Source organism: Zonotrichia leucophrys, chromosome 5, assembly GCF_028769735.1.
Source record: "Zonotrichia leucophrys gambelii isolate GWCS_2022_RI chromosome 5, RI_Zleu_2.0, whole genome shotgun sequence".
NCBI classification, from domain to species: domain Eukaryota; kingdom Metazoa; phylum Chordata; class Aves; order Passeriformes; family Passerellidae; genus Zonotrichia; species Zonotrichia leucophrys.
The window spans coordinates 55121141-55138962 of NC_088175.1; the positions used below are offsets into that span (position 1 = coordinate 55121141).

At 42.3% G+C, this 17822-nt stretch overlaps 1 protein-coding gene across 8 annotated transcripts in view; it reads left to right on the top strand.

Moving 5' to 3' along the window:
• Nucleotides 1-17822, top strand: part of MICAL2 (microtubule associated monooxygenase, calponin and LIM domain containing 2) — a 219064-nt gene that overhangs the window by 144281 nt on the left and 56961 nt on the right. For all 8 annotated transcript variants that reach the window (XM_064715723.1, XM_064715715.1, XM_064715721.1 and 5 more), the window contains 14 exons: nucleotides 176-383; nucleotides 1018-1134; nucleotides 2082-2183; nucleotides 4012-4167; nucleotides 5369-5469; nucleotides 7624-7881; nucleotides 8797-8912; nucleotides 9955-10081; nucleotides 10270-10360; nucleotides 10453-10600; nucleotides 12618-12817; nucleotides 13686-13798; nucleotides 16829-16900; nucleotides 17477-17626. In XM_064715723.1, the coding sequence (XP_064571793.1) occupies nucleotides 176-383; nucleotides 1018-1134; nucleotides 2082-2183; nucleotides 4012-4167; nucleotides 5369-5469; nucleotides 7624-7881; nucleotides 8797-8912; nucleotides 9955-10081; nucleotides 10270-10360; nucleotides 10453-10600; nucleotides 12618-12817; nucleotides 13686-13798; nucleotides 16829-16900; nucleotides 17477-17626 (1959 nt within the window). The remainder of the gene's footprint in view (nucleotides 1-175; nucleotides 384-1017; nucleotides 1135-2081; nucleotides 2184-4011; nucleotides 4168-5368; nucleotides 5470-7623; nucleotides 7882-8796; nucleotides 8913-9954; nucleotides 10082-10269; nucleotides 10361-10452; nucleotides 10601-12617; nucleotides 12818-13685; nucleotides 13799-16828; nucleotides 16901-17476; nucleotides 17627-17822) is intronic.

A 17822-nucleotide genomic window follows, 5' to 3' on the forward strand; every position in this document is an offset into this window, starting at 1 on the left:
TTACATAGGCTGAGCACCACATGCAAGAAAAATTCCGTTGATTTAAGTGAATTACTTGTTTGTGCTCACAGCAGTGCAAGTCCAGTTGTATTTCAAGTCATACCAACAGAGTAAGATGGAAACTGTGTGGAAGTAATCCAAAACCCTGTGTCCCACCCCTCCTTTTCTCTGCCAGTGTTTAATTATCGGAGGTGGCCCCTGTGGCCTGCGGACTGCCATAGAGCTTGCCTTCCTGGGAGCCAAGGTTGTCGTGGTGGAGAAGCGGGACACTTTCTCCAGGAACAACGTGCTGCACCTCTGGCCCTTCACCATCCACGACCTTCGGGGACTGGGAGCAAAGAAATTTTATGGCAAGTTCTGCGCAGGATCTATTGATCACATCAGTAAGTATCTGAGGGCGTGGGCGCTGTTCAGATAAGAGCTTGCCTGGATCAGAAGATTGGTGGAGACAGAACTTTTTTGGCAGAAAGTTCATCAGCCTTAACCATGTGCCAGTGCAAGTGTGCACACAGAGAGGAAAAAAAATGGTCTTGTTTAAGCAAGGTGGAAATAGAACAAGTCACAGTCTTATGGAACAGATTTACTTGTTAGTCTGGTATGGTTAAACAACAGCTTGTGATTATGAGGTATGAAGAATATTGATATTTATTCCAGTATGTTGAAGGTAGACACAAATAACAGAATGGACTATTTTACAGGGAAATATGCTGTAAAATTTTGTATTCTAAAATGTGCTGGTTAGCAGATCTTTTAAATATCATCAAGAGGCAAACCTCTACAAAAGCATTCTAAGAAACTCAGCTGAAATGAGTTTTGCCCACAAGATTGTGCTGCAAGAGGAAAGGGAGGCGGAAGAGAACAACATCCTGTGGTAGTTGCTATGTTTGCATTCATTACAGTATGGGAAATAGAAATGCTACACACTTGTGTTAACAGTGAATTTCAGCTCTCTAGCAGGCTGGTGGCAGCTGGGGTTGCTTACTTATCAAATACATCTTTGTCACTTGCTCTCCACAGGTATTCGACAGCTTCAGCTCATCCTCTTCAAAGTTGCACTTATCCTTGGAGTGGAAATTCACGTGAACCTGGAATTCGTGAAAGTCCTGGAGCCTCCTGAAGATCAAGAAAACCAAAGTATTATTTATCATAATACATTCTGCTCACAGCAACTTCTTTTTGTGCCAGGTGTTACGTGAAGTTGCATAAGGCAGTCAAACACTTGACAGAAATAAAGAGTTTTTTGCCCTCCTTACTCAGCCAGCCTTGTTCTGTGCAGTGTGATAAGTATCAGTGTGACAGAGCACTGATAAATCTTAAAACACAGCCCAGGCTGAGAAGCTCAGGTTTTGCACTATGCCTTCTGGCATGTGTTTGAGGCTTTGTAGGGAGTCTGGTGTGGCTTCTCAGGATCTTCTTGATAATATAAATATTGAGGATGGATGAAGTGCCCAGGGCCTTGTTTTTGCATTCACGTTTGATATAACTCCCACTGGCACATAGAGTCTTATCAGCATTCTTATGCAAGATTTTTAAACAATAGAAAAAGATTCTAATTCTCTATTATTTTTAAATATTAGTTTTTTTGATGTAGTATCCATTTTAAAATTTTAATTTAAACTCTCTGGTATCTCTTCAAAGGGTCACATAGTGACAGCAGAACAAGCATATTAGTTTAAATAAAGCATATATAATTTTAAAACACGGACAGTACAAACACTTTCACATAATCAGCTTTGTAAAAAGAATAAATTTAGCTTTGTGAGTATGCTTCCATTTAATTTCTATTTAGAAGACAATTAAAAGCCCTGATGATGGAATGCTATTTTTCCTCTTTTAGTAGCCAGTTCTTTCTTGCAGTAACCACGTGTATGTACTGCCCTGATAAGGTGGCTGGGGGGTTGTTTCTGTGAGAATCAAATGCTTGAGCATCTTCTTGTGGTGGCTCTGAGAGGAAGCTGCTGCATTAGGTGATCCAGAGCATGAGAAATGCACCCCTGTATCTCAGTGCCCTTTCCTCAGACTGTGAAATCACTGCTCTGTTGTAATACTGAAGAATTAATAAATATTATTTGTATTTTCAGAGATGGGTTGGAGAGCTGAGTTTCTCCCCATGGATCACCCTTTGTCAGAGTATGAATTTGATGTTATCATTGGTGCAGACGGCCGCAGGAACACGTTGGAAGGTGGGTGAATGTGTGTTTTTAGCCTTATTACTGTCTTTAGGATACCTTGAAAGATCTGAAAGTCAGAGCAAAGAAAGAGACAAAGCAGCAGGTTACCTTTCAGTCCATGAAAGTCTGTGTGAAAGCTTTTATTTTATGTGGTACCTTTTGGTTTTGTTACTAAGTTGTAGCTCAGAGTAAAAGACATTTAATGTCATTACTGCTTCTGAGCTCTGTGTATTTGCACTGCCTACAGAATGCATTGTGGTGTCATTGGGCTTGCTTCAAGGTTAAGTAATTATATGATGATTTAACTTGAAGGAAGCTGACAAGATATAGGTCAGGAATGGCACAGCCTTTGCTGTTGTGCTGTGAATTTCCCCTGTGTGCTTGAACTCGTGACTAAAAGGTGACTGCCAGGTATTTAATGAAGGCAACAGAGGCTTTGCTTCTTTGTAAATGAGACTGAACTTCAGAAGCAGCTCCTTTAGAAACAATGGTAAAAGGTAATAAATACCTCTAAGGTTTGTGGGAGTAGAGGGTGTAAATGTTTCCTGAACTTGAATCACTGCTGAGAATTCAGAGCACCTGAGCTGTGTTTCTTAGAGAGACACTGGCTAAGCTGTTCCTGCATCACAGGAACAAACCTTTTACTTAATTATGCATTTCCCTTTTAACTCTAATTATATCCAAGCCGGTTTCCATTCTCTGAGTACACTTTTTCCGTTTTTTTATTGGCTTCAGGGTTTGTCTGTTTATTCTTTTATCTGCCAACTACAATGTGCTTACAGTTAATTCCTTATAATGCTATACTGGAAATTTCCCTACACTGTTATCTGGCTGTCCCCCATAAAACACTGTTTAAATAGTCAGGTACCATCAAAACCTAATTATTCTTACCTCACCTGCAGACTCTGTCAAGAGGTTAATGTTTATCATCATACCAGGATCTAGGGGAGTGATTGGTGCACTGAAGATATGTACAGAAGCTGGTGTTGTCTTATCAAATCTATCTCAATGAAGTAACAAGAGCATATCAAGAAGCACAGAGACCAAAATCCATAACCAATTTATTTCTTGCTATAAAATAACATATTCATATGATGTCATCTGCAGTGAGCCAAAAATACACGAAGGATCCTCAGTTTTACTTCATAATTTAGTAACAGATGAGGAGAACATACAGACAGAAAAACTTCAATGTGTGATTGCAGGATTGTGGCTCAGGGGGCTTTTTTCAGTGAAAAGTGAAAGCAGGGATGGAGCAAGGAGCTTCTCAGTTGGTCTCACCTTGGTAATAAACAGTTAAACCCACTAAATATTTTTCAATTCCAAATACCTGTGGAAAATCTCATTAGCTGGTGGTGTGTGCACCTAAGCACTGCTACAGAGGTTTCTATTTTTCACATCATTCTCTGCTGCTTTTTGACTGCTGATCTCTTGCATATTTTTTCAAGAGCTGTTTACTGCCTATATTAGAAATACCAAACTTGCCATTTAGCATGTTAAAAATGTCTCCCTCCACTGAAATTGACCTGTTGTATTCCCAGACATGTAAAAAGAAAATTTCCACGTTTTTCTTTAGTCATAGTTTTTCCTGAAGTTCTTCCCTTAGTTCCCCATCCAACCATTTTTCAATGGGACTTTACCTTGAATGCAGTGCAGCTCTAGCTTTGCAGCTGAAAATGGGGAGAAAAGACTCTTTCCATTCAAAGGAATTTTGGAGGTGGAATCTCCTGATGGCATGTTGTTTGAAGTGTAGGAAGGACATTGAGCTGCCTTGAGCTGACCTCCCTGAAAGTCCAGTCTGAAGCTTGCAGTGGTTTTAATTCCTGTCTTTGCTCCGCAGGCTTCAGGAGGAAGGAATTTCGTGGAAAGCTGGCTATAGCAATCACTGCCAATTTTATAAACAGAAATACAACTGCAGAAGCCAAGGTAGAAGAAATCAGTGGGGTTGCTTTCATCTTCAATCAGAAGTTCTTCCAGGACCTGAAAGAGGAAACGGGTGAGTGCATCCTCATTTTTTCCACTACCAAATACAAGAGGCAGCAGGGGAACTCTATGTGCCAGGCCACCCTCTTATTACTGGTAACATCAGTTTTGAATAATCTGTATAAAATATTTCCAAGTGATAAAATATTGTTGATGTCAGAAGCTTGCAGACGGAGGTGTCCATTTATGGTACAGTGGGATATTTTTTTAGCTTGGGTGTTGCCACATCATGGCTTGTTTTAGTGTTTAAATTTTTCTCAACTGCAAAAATGTCTGCTATGTTGAACAAATTTGGAAGAGCATTTTCAGGGCCCAGAGATTTTCCCTTAAGACATGATTTGTTTTGTTTCTATCCGTTCACATGCTGAACAGCTTAAACCCTTTGATAAAATCTCTGCTCTTGTGGGAGGAGTTCATTCTTGCTTTTTGATGTGTGGAGCTGATAAACTGAGAAGACCTAGAATCTGCCGTAAATACTAAAAATATAAACTGTGAAACACATCTTAATGGAAAGGGGTTTCAGAATAGTTGCATTCACTGTTTAAAAAAAAAAAATTACTATTGTAATTGAAACCAAACCCCCTAGTTAGACCCAATGCCAGAGCCCTAGCAACCTGAAAAACACTTTGCTCTCTTGGCACCCAGTTCTACCTCAGGAACTGTTAATGCTGTAGTTAACTAGATGTTCCCTGAAAGAATGCTGAATAACTTTAAACTGTGCTGAGAAAAACTGCTGTTGGGTGATGTCACCCTGATTTTTTAAGTTTTTCTGAGCCTCCTGATTCTTGTAACAAACTTTCTCACACACTTTATGTCAATAACTTACTGTTTTGCATTCTTTTATGGAAGAGGAGAAATTTGATGGACTGTTGGTTTGTCCAGTGTCATTGGAGAGGTGGCACTGTCACCCTCCAATCCACTGTCACTTTTGGAAATCTATAAATGTTGGAGTCAGAAATTAAAAATTCTCTTTTGGCCTTGGAAAAGCTGCATGTCTGCATTGTGTTATTTTTTGTCCTACAGTGACAGGGTGAGACCACTGTCCTCCCTTGTTTTGTTTGACAGCATCCTGCCCTCTAATCCTTCATCCCAGCTGGGAGAGGGGATGCAGCCCAAGAAGGAAAGGCACCTGCTGGGATCAGTCCTGTGCTGTTGGTGAATGACACGGGCAGAGCTCTGCCTTCAGTGACAAATGTGTCTGTCTCTCTTTTCAGGGATTGACCTGGAGAATATTGTTTACTATAAAGACAGCACGCATTATTTTGTGATGACAGCAAAAAAGCAGAGTCTTCTGGACAAAGGAGTGATTATTAACGTATGTAAAAATGCTGCTTAAACCCTGTTTTATTTACTTGGCACAGAGTAAGTGTGAACATCTGCATAAATGTTGCTGGATGTTAGACAGGGTGTTTATAGACTTAATCACTTCATTCAAGCTCAGGCCACTTGGATCTTACTCTGGCATTTTTAGGATTTGCTTTTTCCCTTCAGTCAGCTCAAAGTTTCAATAGAGAACTGAAAACAATACTTCCTAAATTAATCAGTTTTGAAACTGGCCCAAATGGGATCTTGACTCACCTTGGAAATTCGTAGTGGGATCGTCACAGCAGAAAATAAAAACCTCAGTTATTTAAGGGTGAACTTAGCACAGCTATGTTCAATTTTATCAGGCAAGTAAGGAAGTGTAAAAACCTACCCTAGGATAAATTGCAAATTCTTTAAAGTGGGTGAAACATAATAGAAGAAGGCTATAAACATGATGGCCTGACCTTTCAGGGGTATGTGTGATTTCGAGGTATTTTTTTCTTTCTTTTTTTTCCTTCTTCTGTAAAATATAGCGTTTATTTTCTTTTGTTTTTAGGAAGTGTTATGGCACCACTTAAATTTCCCTTTCTGGAAACCCAATAGAGTTCAATTTTTCTTGGAAAGCAAAGCAGTGCCAAAACAGCCAAGTGTAATTTCCTGAAGGAAGTACTTGTGGGGAGCTGTTAAGAGGGCTTTTGGCTTTCTGATAGGACCACTCAGCTCAGGGCCATGATTCCCTGCCCTTTGGGAGGCCTGGGCTCCCAGGGCAGAGCTGCTGTCCATGACCAACCAGGGCAGGAGAGAGGAAGGGTCAAACCCCTTGGTCTAAATGCAATGCCACTAGAGTTTGCAAGGGATGGTGTTCAGGGAATATTATATCAAGTTTTTGTGCATGCTAACTTAAACTGTTAATGGGCTTTGGTAAATCAAACCCACCATCTTCTACCTCCTGGAGTTCATTGGCCTCAAGCTTTGTTCAAACATAGGCAATTTTTTTCCCTCTTTATTCTTTTTTTTCTTTTTCTTTTCTACTAAGTGCAAGTAACTTCAACTGTACAGTAAATGCACCAAGTAACACAAAATAAAATAAATAAAATAAAGTAAATAAACAAAAGCTCCATGGCATTTGTCACATACTTGTGGTACTGTAAAAGATGACCTATGACATTGAGTTCAGTTTCTTCCAGGCTCACTAGATTACTTGAACCCCACTTGAAGTTATAACAACTTGGAAATGGAGGGACTAATATCAATTGTGTATTTTTCATTTCAAGCAATTTTCTGAAATCCTCTTTACTTTCAGTGATTGTGTGTCTGTTTCCATAAATAGGTGTCAGTTTAAGATGATGCTTTCGAGATGATTCATCACTGCTGATATGTGTAGGCCCTGAGATTGTGGGGCTCGTGTTTGTAGGTGAGGGCAGTCCCAGGGGATCTGTGGGGACTTAGGAGCAGAGGAGCAGCAGCTGTGGCTCATCAGAGCTGTTTTCATGACCTACTCAGCTCTGAATGGAAAACAAATCAACCACCCCAGTGTGTCTGGTGCAACTGGGCTAATAGCAGTTCTGTGGTATCATCTGTGATTAGGGGTCTCATCCATGATTAGGCTGGAAATAGAACCTGCCTCATTAATAATCACTGCCTTTAAGTAGGATGACCTATAAAGGCAGGGTCCTTTACCACTCTCCCCAAGGAAAAACCTGGCCCAAAAATGAACAGAAAAGCTGCTACAGTCCAGGTTGTGGACTGAGTGTGGAGTTGTTACTGAGATGTCGAGTCAAACCTTGAGGCTGAGCCTCCATGTCACAGCATCAGTGCTTCTGCTCTCCTGTGGTTTCAGATGGGGGGTGCAGAAAAGCATTGCAGTGATGTGGATGACATCTTCTGATGTGAGGGAAGTAATGTTCTGAAAAGATCACATCACCAAGGAACCGGGAGGAGCTGTAGTTTGCTATTGCAGACAAAGCTGCTCATTCAGTGTGGGCAAGGAAATTTTCTGTTTGGGGCAGTACCTGTGCTTGTGCATTGGCTTTTTGGAGATGGCAAGTGTCACTTGTTTCTGTTGCTGTGAGATGTGTGGCTCCCAGTCCTGCTGTGAGACTGCAGTGTTCCAGTTGAGAGAGGACATTGGAGTCTCTCATCCCACATCCTTCTCTCCTTGCAGGACTCTGTTGACACCGAGCTGCTGCTCTGTGGGGAAAATGTGAACCAGAGCAATTTGCTGTCCTACGCCAGAGAAGCTGCTGACTTTGCAACCAACTACCAGCTGCCTTCCTTGGATTTTGCAATTAATCATTATGGCCAGCCAGATGTAGCAATGTTTGATTTTACCTCCATGTATGCATCTGAAAATGCTGCGCTGGTGAGAGAGAGGCACAGACATCAGCTCCTGGTGGCTCTTGTTGGAGATAGTTTGCTTGAGGTATATCTTGGAATGCCTTCCAAGTAGTATTTTCAGGTTTTTTACTTTACTTCCTTAATCCAACCATTCAATCTAGCCTCCTGTATAAAATGTCCTCTTTTACATGTCTTGAAACAGTGGTGCCTTCTTTGGAAAAGATTTTCCCCCTTTTTTCTTTTCTCCTTTATTATGCCATAGTTTGTCATAGCTAATGCTTGGCTGGCAGCCTGTGGCTGAGATCCCATTTTGCTTTATGCAAGTTGTGTTTCTGTCTGAAAACTGTGAGCTCCGTGTCCTCAGCTTGGGTGCATGGCATAATTTTACTGAATTCCATCATAGACAAAAACTTGATCCAAATTATTATTGCAGTCTCTTTGTCTTAGTATGTTCCTCTTTTTTTCTTTCTGAAGTGAAAAGTGTATGCTGCAACCTTTTTTTTTAATTCATGCTGACAGCCTGAGGCATTTGAAAAGAGCAGTCCAAAGCAAATTTAGGAGGTGAAAAGGGCATCTTTTTTTTTCCTTTAATAATTCTTGAGTCTTCTTTTTATCCTCAACCTATACCTTTTAGGGCTAAGAAATTTGTTTTTATATATAGAAGTTAAAACAAAGGAAAAAGTGAAAAAAGTCATCTTCTTCCCCTGCCTAAGACTTAAAGGAGAGGCACACTTAAAACCTGCAAGTGTTGCCTGTGTTGCATTTTGACTCTTTCTGGGCTATTTTTCCAAGACAGTACGAAACCCTGGACTCCAAATTGACATTGAAAGTTAGTGTTGTGGTAAGAAGTTAGGAAGTGCAGAGAACTAAAGTGTCGCTGCTCCTTGCAGCCCTTCTGGCCTATTTTTCCAAGACAGTACGAAACCCTGGACTCCAAATTGACATTGAAATTTAGTGTTGTGGTAAGTGCAGAGAACTAAAGTGTCGCTGCTCCTTGCAGCCCTTCTGGCCGATGGGCACTGGCTGTGCAAGAGGCTTCCTGGCTGCCTTTGACACGGCGTGGATGGTGCGGGGCTGGGCGCAGGGGAAGCCCCCGCTGGAGATCCTGGCTGAACGGTGAGTGCTGCTCTGCCCCCCGCCATTCCCAGCCTTTTAAAGAGCCACTGCAAGGCTGGGGGTTTCAGAGTGCTATCAGGAGAAATGGTGTTAGGGTTTAAATCACTGATTTATGGCACTAAAGTGTGATCCGTAAGGAAATAGAGCAAAGAGACCTTGTGTCAAAAAAACCCTGAACCTCCAGCCATCTCAACACCTGTTTATCATCAAAATAAAAAAAAAAAATCCTGAAAGGAGTCTAAATAAATTCTTCAACAGTAACAGCTTTCAGAGTTGGTCTCTGTGATTTTAACTCTGCATTTTGGCATAGTGGTGCTCTCTTTAGGCTGATAAATATGTGGAGAATTATTATAATGCTGCACCAGAAACTTTTTTTGACTGGAGCAAGAAAATCTGTTGCTAAGTACAGCAGCAGTCTTGGCGTCATCATGGTCTGATGGTTGAATTTGCTGACTTAGGTCCTGCTGGCAGCCACCCTGCTCTCCTACAGCTGCCCAGGCTGTTTTGGGGTACATACGTAATGGGAAGAGTCATGGTTGTGGGAATGCAAGCAGGAGCTTTACTAACTACTGCACTTGGGGAATTTTTAAGGTAGAAGCCTGTGGGATGACTCAAACACGGCCTAATCCCAAATGGAAAATCGAACAGCATAGTAAAAAAAGCTGTGGTGGTTATAGGAATTGCAGGATGACAGGATTTAGTGCTATTATGTGGTAAAAAAGTTACTTCTTGAGTAGATGTTAAAGCAAAACCAGATGACTAGATGATGTAACCTCCTTTTTTTTTCCTCCTTTTTCTTGCTCACTTCCTGCCTCAGGAAAATGTGGGCATAAGCTCTAAGTGTCCATCTTGTCCTTTTTCTGTCCGGCATTCTTCTGCTGAGTGGGGATAAGGAATGGGATGGATACATTATGCATTTGGTCCCTAACATTTGTCCTGGCAGAACCAAAATGAAGTTGAGGCAGCTGCAAAAAAACCCCCGATCTCTTATAAATAAATATTTATTTTAATACATAAATCTTGCATCTTTTTCCTCTCCAAGAGAGAGCATTTATCGACTCTTGCCTCAGACGACCCCTGAAAACATTAATAAGAACTTTGACCAGTACACCATTGACCCGGGAACAAGATACCCAAACTTGAACTCGAGCTGTGTTCGACCTCACCAGGTCAGTACTTAAAAGACTTGTTTGTGAAATCAGTTCTTTTTTTATCAAGAGTAAATAGGGCTGCAAGGGGTGTGTAAACAAAATCTTCAGGAGACTTCTTAATTTAGAACCAGCTGCTGATAAAGTGAACCTGGAAACAGAACTGGTTTTTTGTCTGATGTTATGCTGGTGATTGCTTTTCCTTGTAGGTGAGACAATTATATGTTACCAATGAGCTACAGCAGTGTCCTCTTGAGAGAGTGAGCTCCATTAGAAGATCAGTGAACCTCACAAGACAGGGTAAGTGGCATCTCTTGTTTGCTGTGGCTTAACATTTGTGCCCTTCTGAGCATGAGAAGCTGACTGAAAGATTTGCTTTCCCCTTTCTGCAGAGTCAGATATTCGACCTAACAAGCTTCTGACGTGGTGCCAGAAGCAGACGGAGGGATACCGAAACGTCAATGTCACTGACCTGACCAGCTCCTGGAAAAGTGGCCTTGCCCTGTGTGCCATCATCCATCGCTTCAGGCCTGACCTCATGTAAGTGACAGCAGGGGAACTCCTTGGCTGAGGCATTTGCAAAGGGCAGGATAAGACCTGGCACTCTGCAGTCCCCTTGTGTGGCTGCTTTCTGCAAGGAACTGCACGCCATGGCCAGGTGTGGAGGGGGAAGGGAGGCGTTGGGTTTGCTGTGTTTCTTCTAGATGTCCTTGCATGCTGTTTAGAATGAAACAGATGTGCTTTCAAAGAGCTAGGAGGGTTTTGAACCCTATGATTTATCGTGTTTGTGGGAGTCATGTGTCTGTTTAAAACAAAATTTGCAGTTTTGGGGGAATGGGTAGAGCTGTGTTCCCAGATCCCTGGAGACAGGTTTTGGTGTCTGTTTGAAACTAGAGCCGTGAAGCACAATCCTCTGCTGCAGAAATGCTGGGTGAACCTGAATGAGCCATCCTCCATGTGTTGTACTGGTTGCTGTGACAGTCAAAGAGGGAAATGTTGGTCTGTGGAGATGGAGATTTTGCACAACTCTGTCCAGGAGAGCACAGAGTCCTTTCATATGGGCAAAGCAAGGGCTGGGCCTTGAAAATTCACTGCCCTAGGGCTTGAGTGTAAGCCAGCATTCCCCTTCTGGCAGTTTCTGGGGTCCTAGTGCTGCATGCCCCAACTCCATGCATCTGAGTATTTTGTAATGTCCCATAGTTACATACAAGAAGGTCAGTGTGTAACAGGTGTCAGGAAATAGCAATTGCTGGCACCGCTGGGTGCAGTCAGTGGGGTGACTCTCTCTTCTCACCAGTCTCCAAAATGCAGTGGATGCATTCTCTTGTCTTCCTGCAGAGCCTTAGGAGTCACACATGAATTACTGTTAACCTCCCTTTATTGTGGATAAATGAAAGGAATAACTGAACTTTTTAATGAGGTGTGATAAATTGGAAAAGAATAGGAGTGGTACCTAGAGTGCTTGTTTGTACAGTTTTGCCAGAGGAAGAGCTGAGATTTTAAGAACAGGAATTTTTTTTTGGCCTTGGGTTGGTTTAAAAGAATTAGAATTGTGGATGTTTTTGGGAGAGAGGATACAGAAAGCAGAGTAATCTTTGCTGACTGTGGAAAACATGTTCTCTACAGTGCTCTCTACAAGGTCGATAAATTTATCTTGAGCTAACAGACCTCCTGCTGTTCAATTAATGTTGTGTTTGGATCTTGTTGGCTTCTTGCATTCAGTGAGCCTGCAGAAGGACTTGGCTGGATGAAAGCCAGGCAGGCAGGAGAGGTGGCTGCCAGTGACAGCTCCCAGCTCCAGAAATGGGCAGTGGGTGGGTGAGAGAAAAGGAGAAATTCTTTGGGAATTCAAAAACTCACATTCCACTGTGAGGAGAAAGAAACTACCCTGCCTGGAGCTTTGTAATTTATTTACATGTTTATTTTAGTCATGAGTTTTGGAAGCTGTTCAAAAGATCAGAGTCTTAGAATAGGTCTCATAGAAAATGGATTAGAGAGTGGATAACAGAGTTCCAGATGTGTGATGCGCTTATTTAGTGCACTGCTAAATTCAGTTATGACCTGGGCAGGAGGTCCCTGCTAAACCGTGTGCGTAACACATTAAAAAAGGAAAGGTATTGTCTGTGCATGTGTGTGCACACACATAATACACTACTTCCATAGAATGCTGTCCTAAATTTCTTCCTGCTGGCTTTGATGATTTATAAAACTATTTGAACTTAAGTAATCTCTTGCTAATGGATGAAGTCTGTAGTAGTTCAGCTGTATTTGGAGAAGGAAAAGGTTTGTTAGCACTTCTGAGGAAGAATTGCATCTCTCCAATAAATAAAGATTTTTTTTTTTTTTTTGTGGGACCACATCAAGGTCCAGTTCAGTCAAAAAGCTTTTAAATTCCATTTCTGGCAGAGTCAGTATTTGCAATAGGGGATTTGTGGGAGGCTCTTGTAGCTTTGACCCGGTGAGATGCTGGTGCTGCTGTGCCGCGGGAGCGCGGCGCGTCCCCGAGGGGAGCAGGACCGAGCGATGCCACTGTGTGTCTGTCTGTCTGTCCCCGCAGTGACTTCGAGGCGCTGAACGAAGAGGACGCGGTGAGGAACAACCAGCTGGCCTTCGACGTGGCCGAGCGGGAGTTCGGCATCCCGCCGGTGACCACGGGCCAGGAGCTGGGCTCGGCCGGGGAGCCCGACAAGCTCAGCATGGTGCTCTACCTGTCCAAGTTCTACGAGCTGTTCCGCGGCACGCCGCTGCGCGCAGTCGGTGAGCGCCCGATGGGCACTGCTCTCCAGCCAGCAGGCTTTTCCCACTGAGGCACAGCTGGAATTTTCCACAATAGAAATCCTATTTTGCTGAAATCAAACTGTTTTGATTTAGGCGAAATGTGCATCTTTGAATCTGTAGTTTGCAAACATGGCTGTTTAGTCTGACTGCCTGTTCTCGCAAAAACCTATGCTCAGAGAAACAGCTTCAGCTGAAGGACAGAGATAAGGAGGGGGCAGACAGACAGAGCAGGGTCAAAATGAGCCAGGAGTTCTTTCTGATAAAGAAGAATTAGTGGCAAATGTCACATGAAATCAGTAAAATGAACTTATTGTGACATTGCATGCATATGCGTTTGAGAGGGAGATAAAAAAGGATCTGGGGTTCCCAGAGGCACGCATGTCATGTTAGGGGAATGATCCCCACATCCAGCACTGTAATAAACATACCGGCTTTACAACGTCCACAAAAGCTGTGGAGTTTGTTTGCTCCCACAAATCACCAGCAGAGCCCTTCTGGCCTGCAAGAGTTACCTGGGGCTTAACACAGGAAATGGGGGAGAATTTGATTGAAGACCAAGGTTTTGTGGGTCCTTGGTGATTTCAGGAGTAGGAGCAGCTGGATAACTGCTGCTTGACATCATGGAGGGCATCTATCAAGTTGTTGGTGTGATTCCCTGGTAGCACATTGATGCTTGTGTTTCTCTCCTCCTTTTTTTAAAAAGCCACCCTACATTGTATGTATTTACTTTTATTTGTCTGTGTTTCTTGTATATAATTGCTACCAGCACTCAACTGGAAAGCTTTGGCTTAGAATAATTTAAAAACAAATCTAAGTAAATATCCTAAGCAGTTGTTTTTTTCAACAGATGCTGCTGAGAAGCAAAATGGAGAAAATAATGATCCTGGTTCACTAAAATCATCAAATTTCATCTTTAATAATTATATCAATTTAACTTTACCAAGAAAACGAGTACCAAAGGTGAGTTGTGAAGCAAGACTTGCCCTATGAATATTTTTTTTCTGAAAAGATGAAAATAAGCTTTCAGGCTCAGAAATAAGGGGTTTATATATACACTGCTATAATTTTCTGAGCTATTTCTACCTGTAAGAAAAAGAGTCCTGTAGCTCTGTATTCCTGGAGTTAAATATACAGCCATTTAATTATATACCAGTTCAAATAATCAGTGCTATGCTAGACTGTTTATTGATTGGGAGGGAGTGCTGCTTGTTGAAAAAAGCAGTGATTTGCAGAGTTTGTGGATGCTGTCAGGGTTCTGAAGAGAAGCTTTCCAGCTCCTGCAGAGGAAAACTGCAGTGGTGACAAACAGTGGGCAGGTTGATCTGCAACTTTGGGATAACAATCTCTTAGTCATGCCCGTGTACTTTTCTCTCTTGGTTACTTATTAATGAAAACTTACTGACAGGCCCTGTTATATCCCTGTATTATAAAATAATCCATGCCCATACATGCTGTGATTAAGGACTACAGAGCCTTGAAGCTTTGCAGAGGCCTGAGTTAACACATGTACACATCTACTGCATTTCTCAGTATTTTAATATACTGCTTTTTAAATTTGTTGCTCTCTCTTGTAGAAATGTGATTTCTATTTTTTTCACCTGAAGAATTACTCCAGAATTTCCAGATACTTCCTACACTGACTTTTGTCTTGAATATTTTCCATCCTGCAAACTCTTTTTAAAAACCTATGGACAGACAATTGTCCAGTAACTTAAAATATCCTTGTTAGGAAATATTTTTTTCCTGCCACCCACATATATACAAAACTAAGTGACATGGTTCCCAGATAGCCAAGCTGTGAGAAACCAAACAGGCAGAATAAACTTTGCTTTTTCTTGTGGGTGACTTCTTTAGAAGGAAAACCTTTATCATGACCACAGTGTTGTTTTTCAATGAGTTGTTTGCAGAAGTAAACAGACTTTTAGCAGTGGGGAGAGCTTTCCATTCCTGAGCCATAGAGCCTCTGATTAACCTCTTGTCATGAAATAAGCCTTCTGTCATAGCAGGAGCTGCAGTTCTTGGCAGTACATGAAAGCACGAGGTGATTTGCTTGAAGGGCCCCTCTGGTTTCACACCAGGGGAGCCCCTTGGAAATGAGAAGTGGAAGTGTTGCTTCCCAAATCAGCTTGGGAAACAAGGCAGTGTGTGCGAGGTTTTGCAGCTCTGTCACGGATGGGCTGTGAAACCAAGCAAGGTGGGTTAGGGTTCTTGGATTAGGACAGACTTGGGAGTGCCATAACCAGCTGAAACTAGTTGGGAAATTAAACTCCTTGGAAAGCAATTGCTGGAGTTCAGGGTCTGGCTGTGGCTTCAGTTTTAGGGTTCTTTCCCCTGCAGAAAGTGGTGCTGAGCATTATCAAGGTGTATGTATATCAAATGTTCTGTCCAGGCTTTAACAGAGCAGAGAGTGTTGCTCTCTGAACTTCCATGGCATGCAGCTTGTCCTTGGATTGGGCTGGAGGAGGGATCCTTATCTGGGCTGTGGGAGACCAGGAAGCGGGGCTGGAGCTGGGCTGGCTGTGGCTGTTCTGGCAGCCTGTGCTGGGCTGGATCATGTTTTCCATTCTCCTCGGAGTGTCAGCCCGGCTGGAGAGGAACTGAGATTTCCTGTGCTCCAGACTAATAAATGAATGGAGGTGTTTACACAATGCAGGGCGCTGCCCTTTTGGAGTCCTGCTCGGCAATTAAATTGCTTCTTTGTCAGCGTGTTAATGAGAGTCCTTTCTGCCCCATCTCTGAAAGGCAGCATCTTGCTTTGCTCCACTCACTCAAGCAAAATCTGCTTTTATGTGGCCCAGGCTATTATGCAGAATACATTGTGCTGCTCTGTGTTCACCCTTTCTGGGTGGACTGATGACTGTAGGTAGTGCAAAGCTGGGTTTTACTGAGCTGCTGCTTGAAAGACAACGTAGTAAAGCAAAGTAATTGAAATATTGTCATCTAAATCCTTTGGTGTTTGCCCACAGGTTGTTTGGGATTACTCGTCTTCATTGCATAATGATTTATTACAAACAGTCTATATGTAAAAAGGAAGCCTCAATTCTTTGATCTTTCTTTATTTCTTTTTAAGGAATTCCTTTTACTCCTTTTATTTGTTTTTTAAGTTGGCTGAGCAGACACTAAGTTACAACGTGGGCAAATGCCAATAAGTGGAATATAGTTTATTGTTCATAAATTATCACCGTATCAAATCATCACGACTGAATGTTATAAGAAGTGATAAAAATTTGCCAGCATTGACTGCTTTTCAAGTTTGTGCAGACTGAGTATGAAGTATTACTGATTTGTGTAATCTCTGGTTGAGTAAAATAGTGAAATATGTTCATGGCTCAAGCATAAAATAAGCAATTTGTTTGCTTAAGTGTTGTAATGTTCAGCCATACTCAGGGAGGTGAACCTTATGAGGGAGACAGACCTTTAATGCAGCCAAAAATGAAAGTATGACCGTGCTATGAATTCATGATCTGCATGCAGACAGATGGTTCAAGAGAGATTTGGGGGTTACAGTGAAAGACTGAGGGATTTCTGGATTTTGTTACTTCTCTGGAAAACAGTGCAGTCTAGCTGAAAATTCAGAGAATAACTCATGCTGTAAAACCTTTTTCTTCAAGGATGTGTTAATACTTTATGAATTCTAAACTCCTCAGCACTGAAAGAGGGAAAGACAAACACCAAGTTGTGGGGCCTGTTGAGCACAGTGTACAAGCATGTGCTCTCATGCCCTGGAGTGCAGTGAGAGCTCCCAGCCAGGGGCTGTGTGATGGCTTTACTGCCCTGACGCCTGCATGGGGAGCAGTGCTATGAGCTGGGGGGTCTGACAGGGGGGCACTGAGACCCCTGGTGCTGGCACTGCTCACCGTGTGTGCCTGGCTGAGCACAGCCCACCCCTCACCTGCCTGGGGATGGAGCTTTTCCTGGGAGGAGCTGCTGGGGTAAACTTGGGAATTGCTGCAGTAACGCATGGTACTTGTTTTGGCTTTGCCCTTTCAGGCTGAAGGGAAAACAGAAGAGAATGAGACGAACAAGAGGCGTCGGAAAGGCCTCTTTGGTGTCTTTGAGCAGGTTGGTGTTCAGTGGTGCCCACCCGTGTCCACACGGGCACCAGAGCTGGGAAAGCAGTGGGAGATGGGGGGGCAAGGTTTGGCCTTTGGAGCATGGCACAGAAAAATCCTCTCCCTTGAAATGTTGAATTTACTGTGGTGTGCATTAAAGAAGAGCTAAATTAATTTTAATCATTTGAGAGAGAGTAGAGCATTAACTAAATTGCACTAGTTTTTTGTTCTGACACAGGAACATTTAAGGTTTTGGTTTGTTTTTCCTTTTCCTAATTGTCCATTTAGACAATTTTTTATTTGAAGAGTTTACATTGCAGCTTGGTTTCTAGCCCTTCTCCGATTAGTCACCTTTGTGACTCTGCTTTATGATTAGCAGCACTGATTAATGTTCCCTTTTACTGTACTCTGGCACCCAAGAAAATATTTTTGGGGTGACTTTTGCATGCTAAACATGTCATTTTAGTATACTGCAGACTGTATTTCCTTTCACCCTTTGCTGAAAAGGATGTTATCTCTTTCCTCCTCTCCCTTCATGAGTGTTGTAGGAAACATAAGAAAAACACAGTTTGTTGTTTCCTTGCAGACTTCAGGCTTTCCAAGCCAGGGGACAAACAGTGGGAAAGAACAGAGTGAATGCAGAGAAGGAGTGAACCAGAACAAAGTCAAATCTATGGCTACTCAGCTGCTGGCAAAGTTTGAAGAGAATGCTTCAAATACAGTTCTGAGGAGACAGGTAGGTCAGAGATGAACATGAAAGCATCTCTGAAATTGAGCTGTAGTCCCTCCTTGTGAAGGTAATTTCCCAGGAAGACAGGAGTCTCTTAGGTGTTTGGAGTGGGTTGTCTTTTTTAATACTTTATGCAAATTAAAAGTATTTCTCTCAATACAAGTCATATAGATTGACTAATGCATCTAACAATAACATATTG